The sequence below is a fragment of the Haemaphysalis longicornis genome, unplaced genomic scaffold (assembly GCF_048455015.1).
Source record: "Haemaphysalis longicornis isolate Haplotype H1 unplaced genomic scaffold, Haemaphysalis longicornis Haplotype H1 scaffold_13, whole genome shotgun sequence".
In the NCBI taxonomy this organism is placed as follows: domain Eukaryota; kingdom Metazoa; phylum Arthropoda; class Arachnida; order Ixodida; family Ixodidae; genus Haemaphysalis; species Haemaphysalis longicornis.
In genome coordinates this window covers 102,957,517-102,963,741 of record NW_027526233.1, presented here as the reverse complement: position 1 = coordinate 102,963,741, position 6,225 = coordinate 102,957,517, and the positions used below count along the sequence as shown (strand labels likewise).

The following is a 6,225-nucleotide window of genomic DNA, read 5'->3' as shown; positions in this document are numbered from 1 at the left end:
CTTGCTTATGGGAAACGATTAAACTAGAGAGAGAGAGAGAGAGAGAAAAAACTTTATTTCTGGTCAGATTAAGACCTATGCGTCGTACTCTTCCGCAAGAAGAATCATGGCTCGCTGGTCGACGAGGGCCGCCGACGCCAACCACACTCGCCAGTTCGGAGGAGGGGGGTTAGGGTAATGAGGAGACTGCTGGGCAGCGGGGCAGGAGAAAAGGATGTGCTCAACATTTGCGTACGTAGCGGGGCAGTTGGGACAGTATGGGTCGGAGCGATAGCCGTAGTGGTAAAGACGTGCCGGAGTGGTGAGGGTGTTCAGCTGGATTGCCCGAAGGGTGTGCACTTGTGCAATGGATAGGGTAATGTGTGGTGGCGGAAGAGTCTGTAGCGAGTGCCGGAGGTGTTGGTAGTGCTCTTTGAGGGTTTTCTTGTAGAAATATGCCTCGTCCGCCATGGGAGGGAAAGGCCAAGGGATCACCGGCGCCCGGTTAGTAATCTCGCGGGCCAGCTGGTGAGCCAGCTGATTGCCAATAATCCCTGAGTGGCCCGGCACCCACACCACAGCGACCGAGGCAGGGGAGAGGAGCGTGAGAGTTTCAGAGAGGTCGTCATGCAGATCTTCGGCAATTCGGTTGTCGCGAAGAGCTCGAATAGCCGCCATGGAGTCGGAGCATATGCGGTAGCGGGGGGAAGGGGGTAGGGAAGTTAGTTCACTAGTTGCGTGAACGATCGCCGCGAGTTCGAGAGCTAAGGGAGAAGTAGGATGGGAGTAAGGTCCTGCTGTGGAGGTTATTGGGGTGTCAGTGGGGCGGGACATAATTACGCAAGCAGTGGAGCCACAAGCTGGGTGATATGCCGCGTCAACATAGCATGTGACAGTGTCCGGAGGGAAGGGGTCGTGGTAAAACGCGCGAGCTTGCCGTCTGCCCTCGTGAAGGTGTGGGGTCATGTTGGAGGGAATGGGGGCACAGCGGAGGTTACTGGGAAGGGGCCGTTGGGGGGTGTGCAGGGGAAAGTCAATGGGCCTGATGCCCGCCCGCTGAAGCAGCCAATGGCCCTGCGCGGAGCCAGACAGACGGCCCAGCTGTCGATCCCTGTGGAGGCGCAGAAGATCAGGAAGAGGAAGGAAGAGACCTGTGGCGTATAATTTCTCTGTAGAGGCGTGTGTTGGGAGACGCAGGGCAGCTTTGTAAAGTGTGTTAAGGGCAGATTGAACACTTCGCATGTGTGCTTGTGTTAATGTGCAGTATGGGAGACAGTACAAGATTTTGTTCAGGGCGAAGGCTGTTACTAGCTGACTGGCTCTGCGTTCATCGATGCCCCCACGCCGCTTGACCACCCGTCGGACCAAGTGAGTCACTTGGTGGCATGTGGTGATCGTGGACTTTATTACATGGGAGAAGGAGTGGTCTTGGAGGGGAAATCCCAGAACCCGGCAGGATGAAGATCGGGGGACGGGAGTGCCATCGAGGGTAAGCGACAAGAGTGGGTTGACAGATCGTTGGTATTTAGTGGTGGAGAGTAAAAGCAGCTCTGATTTCTCTGGAGCTGCTTGCAGGCCTGAGCAGGCAAAGAACTGAGAAATAAGGTCAAGGCCAGATTGCAACGTTTGTTCCACCTCCCCCGGAGACCCATGGGTGCACCAGAGGGTAATGTCATCGGCGTATAGAAGCGACTGAAGGTTGGGGATCTCGGACAAGGCTCTGGCAAGGGGGGCAAGGCCGAGGTTGAAGAGGGTAGGTGATAGTACGGCACCTTGAGGGGTACCGCGGGTAAGGGTGATGGGTGGGGATAGAGCGGTCCCAAGTCGGAATCGAGCTTGTCGGGAGCGAAGGAACGAACGAACATAAGAGTAGAGGCGGGAGCCGCAATGAGTGTCTTGGAGCGGGGAAAGGATGGCGTCGTGAAGGAGGGTGTCAAAGGCCTTGCGTACGTCCACAGTCACGAGAGCATGAACTTGAGACCCTGAGGGCTGAAAGAAAGTTTGCTGAAGAAGAAGAAAGAGGTCTTGGGTAGACATATGGGGGCGAAAACCGATCTGATTGCTGGGTAGGAAGTTGGTACTGTCGAGAAGGTCTGTGAGACGCGCGAGAACCATGCGTTCCATCGTCTTCCCGACACAAGAGGTGAGAGAAATTGGGCGAAGGTTTGGGAGGGTGGGGGGCTTGCCAGGTTTGGGGATGAGGGAGATGGTGGAAGAAATCCAATCCTCAGGCAGCGTACCTGTGCTCCAGTATTCATTGATTTGGGAGAGAAGGAATTCTTTGTCCGAGTCAGGGAGGTTTTTTAGGATGGAATAGGAGATCTGGTCCGCGCCCGGAGTGGTACCAGCTTTATTTTGAGCCAGAGCCCGTTCCAGCTCGGGTAATGTGAAAGGGCGATCGAGATCACTGTTTGGAGGCCCTGTGTACTCAGGGTAGAGAGAAGGGAGTGGTGGCGGAATGTATAAATCGGTCACCTCTCGGATAAGAGAGTCAGCGTCGTTTAGCGAAAGGTGCTTTTGGAGAGTGGGGAGGGGAGCCGGCTGAGGACCAAGAAGGGAGCGGAGAAGAAACCAAGGGGATTTAGTGTGGAGCGAACAGTTGATGGAATCGCATATGCGATTCCAATTTGCTGAATCAAGGGTGGAGCAGTGAATTAGTATGTCGGTGTTCAGGGTGTCTAGGCTATGCCTTAGCTGTGTGTTGTGGGGTTGGTTACGTATAAGACTAAGAAGGCGTTTGCGGCGTCTCCACATACGCATAAGGTGTGGATCGGGGTTGTCCGACGGCGGGTCGGCCACGGTGGCGGTGGTGGTTTCAGACTGCGCCCTCTTCAGCGATCGTATCCACAGGCCATAGTTAGTTGTTGGTTCTTGGGCTCGCATGCGGCGAAAGCGGTCCCAGTTAGTATGGGTGACGACTCGTTTCTTAGGTTTGTGTGTGAGCATGAGTGTAATTTCAATGATGTGGTGGTCGGAGAGAAGGGTATCCGGAAGGACTTGCCAGCTTGCCGGTGGATTCGGTCCGTTGTGAAAGGTAAGGTCAGGTGTTGTGGGGCGTTGTGTCGCGTATCCGTCTCGTGTGGGCGTGTCTGGAGTATTAAGGAGTGTATATGAGCCCTGCATGGTGTGTGCTTGGAGAAGGCGGCCCGAACGAAGGGTGTTCGAGTATCCCCAGATGGTGTTTGGGGCGTTAAAGTCTCCACCAAGGATTATGTCACGCCGTTTGGGAAAGGATTGAAGAAAACGAAAGAGAGGAGAGAGCAGGACTGTGGAATTGGGGGGATTGTAGACATTCACAAGAGTAAGGGGTGGCTCCTGGGGCTCTGGGTAATAGGAGAGGGCCGTAACGTATGGAAGTAATGAGGAGGGGACGTCTTCCTGTTCATATGCGATATCCCTACGAATGTAAATGGACGATAGCGGCGTAATAGGGTCGGCATGCAGAGCTCGATAGCCAGGGATAACTTTTGCATGCCTTGTCTCTTGTAAAAGAAGAAAGTGAGGGAGTGTGGCTTGCGTAAGGAGCCATTGATGCAGAGGCGTGCGATTCGTAGAAAGGCTACGGCAGTTCCACTGTACCAATTTTAGTGCCACAGGGGAGCTTATTCGGAAATGTTGGGTGGGACGAGAAGGGTGGCGGGCCTAATTTTGGGGGCCACCCCAACAACCGAAGCGGAAACCGGGTGCGCGCGTTTAATTGATTGGCTTGTGTCTTCCATGGGTATTGGGGCGTCATCAAATTTTTTGCTTATGGTGGCAGTTAGGTTGTTAAGCGACTCCGTGAGCGTTGTAATGAGCGTTTCGAGGCTAGAAGTGCGTGTGTCTTGCGCCTCGAGACGTGTTTGCTGGTTCTCGACTAGCGATGTAAGGGCAACTACGCGCGAGGTAAGCTCGGAAAGCCGCTGCTCGAGCTGGTCGACGCGACAAGGAGTGGGGGAACTTTGGGAGGCGAGTGCGGGTGTAATCGGCGGCCCTACCTGCAGTGCGACAGGCGGTGGCGGGGGCAGGTCTCGATTCACTGGCGCAGACTTCGCTTGTGCAGTCAGTGCGGGTTTAGGTGCAGGGGCTGATGGTGCAGGGGCTGATGGTGCAGGGGGTATATTTGATCGCTGACCCCCCCACGTGGCAGACGGAGGCAGTGCCACGGATGAAGTGGGCGGCTTTGACGGTGCAGGGGGTGATGCCTTCGTTGGTAGTGAGGCGCTTTGATGTACTTTTTCGAGCTGTCTGTGCCGTAGGAGCTGCTTCTGGGCCGCGTTGGCACATTCCTCATCCCGGGTCTTGCGGATGGTGCAGACTTCAGCGAAGGGGGCGTGGTGGCCTTCACAATGAAGACACCAAGGTGTGCAGGAATGTGGCTCGTCGGGACGGGTGGTGACGGTGGAGCAGATGGGGCACCGCTGCTGGTTGCCGGGACATGCCAGCGTGCGGTGTCCGTATTGCAGGCAGACTGTGCAGTGGTGGGCACGAGGCTTGTGGGGACGGCACCGAAATTCGATGCGTTGGTAGTAGACGAAAAATGGAACATGCGTGCCCGAGAATGTAAGTATGGCAGAGCTTGTATTACCCATGCGGCGGGCGGACAGGATGTCGGATTGGTAGCATTGCACGTCCCGGATAAGGTCGTCAGGCGTGGCATCGGGGGAAACTCCGTGGATTACTCCGCGGCACGAGTTGGTGGGGGCCATGAGGTAAGGAGCTACTTGATGTGTGCGTCCGGCCAGGGTGATGCATTGTACTCGGAGGAGGCGGTTCACAACTTCGATGTGCTCTGTTTTGAAAACAGCAAGGCGGTCGCGATGGCGTAAGTGGAGTGAAATATCGGCGCATGTATGCGCCGGTAGCTTCGCCGCTCGGATGGCGGCGGGGAGAATTTCGAGCCGCTCCCTTGGCGCGTCGGATTGCATGGCTGGCAGGTGAAATCCGACTGCATGTAGGTCGAGGCTTGGGCGGGCGGTGAGTTTAGGCTTGCGGGCTTTCCCGGGGGTTATCCACTCCCCACCTTGGTCATCCACCTCGATGGGGGCATCCTGTTCGTACGTAGTGGTGGTAGCAGGATCCAGTGCGCAGACTTGAAGCGGGGGCTGTCCGGGAGGCAGCATAGTACTGCCAGACGAGATCGTCTGCCATTAAACTAGAACCACACACGCGATGAGATAACAAAGACGTGACACAGGATGGGCCGATAATATAACGTCGTCGCTCGCTACTTGGAGGTGTCGACGCTGCAGGAGTTGTGTCATTCATCGACTTAAGTGTCAACTACGTCGAGCTGAGCGCTGGGCGACCGCGCAGATCCTCATTTGAGGCGTACCTCCAAGGGCAAAGTAAAAAGAACTGTTCCAAGCTAATTGAATTGAAGGGGTCATTTTAAACAAGTATGCTGACAATATTAACACCTAACAGAAATTTTAGTACCTAGTAGATAGATAAAATCGACAGGTACTATTATGAGCAATATGAAAGAGAACACAGGCACGCGTAGAAAACACCCTCAGACCAAGCTATCAGTGATACGAAAAGGCCGCCGTCGGAAACAAAGTGGGACCCGCCGCGGTGGCTCAGTGGCTAAGGCGTTGCGCTGCTGAGCACGAGGTCGCGGGTTCGATTCCCGGCCGCGGCGGCCGCTTTTCTGATGGAGGCGAAAAGCAAAAACGCCCGTGTGTACGAGATTTCGGCGCACGATAAAGATCCCCAGGTGGTCAAAATTAATCCGGAGCCCTCCACTACGGCGCGCCTCATCGCCTGCGTTGCGTCGGCGCGTTAAACCCCACAATCAATCAATCAAACAAAGTGGAAAGGGGGACGCTCTCCAAGTAACTGTTCCCATACCCGCCGTGAGTATTATCGGCTGTTGGACGGTTCCATATTTTCGCGAAATGACGTAAGCTGTTGCCTTGTACAAATGCCACCGTGGTGGGAGTTCCAACAGTTAGTAAAAGAGCGTCCTCCTTTACCCCTGTGTTTTTCACAGCGCCATGCAAGTATCGCTACGCGTTGGTTTCGAGTCTGTTTGCCATGCGTTCCTGTGTTCCCATTCATATTGCTCATAATACTTCATGTCCCATCAACTGGGGACGCGCGACCACAAAAATTACACCGCGGGCAGGCAATACGATTTCATCACAACGAAAAGGCAACTAGCTGCTTAACTGGAAGGCAGTTGTCATTTTGAACCAAGTGCTTTGGGCGAACTTGCTTGGTAGGCGTAACTTTTTTTCCAATCCGTAGGTTCCGTGTCCACAC

The 6,225-nt window shown here is 54.9% G+C and overlaps 2 protein-coding genes across 2 annotated transcripts; both read right to left on the bottom strand.

Moving 5' to 3' along the window:
• Positions 1-53: 53 nt before the first annotated feature.
• On the bottom strand, positions 54-2,225 carry LOC144164444 (uncharacterized). Its single transcript, XM_077694982.1, has one exon. The coding sequence runs from the start codon at positions 2,101-2,103 to the stop codon at positions 76-78; it is 2,028 nt and encodes a 675-aa protein (XP_077551108.1). The 5' UTR covers positions 2,104-2,225; the 3' UTR covers positions 54-75.
• Positions 2,226-3,685: 1,460 nt separating this feature from the next.
• Positions 3,686-5,081, bottom strand: LOC144163974 (uncharacterized; the record flags this gene model as incomplete). Its single annotated transcript, XM_077694609.1, is given in 1 exon segment — positions 3,686-5,081. A coding segment is annotated over 1 exon segment (1,396 nt), but the record flags the coding sequence as incomplete, so codon positions are not given.
• Between the last annotated feature and the right edge of the window lie 1,144 nt (positions 5,082-6,225).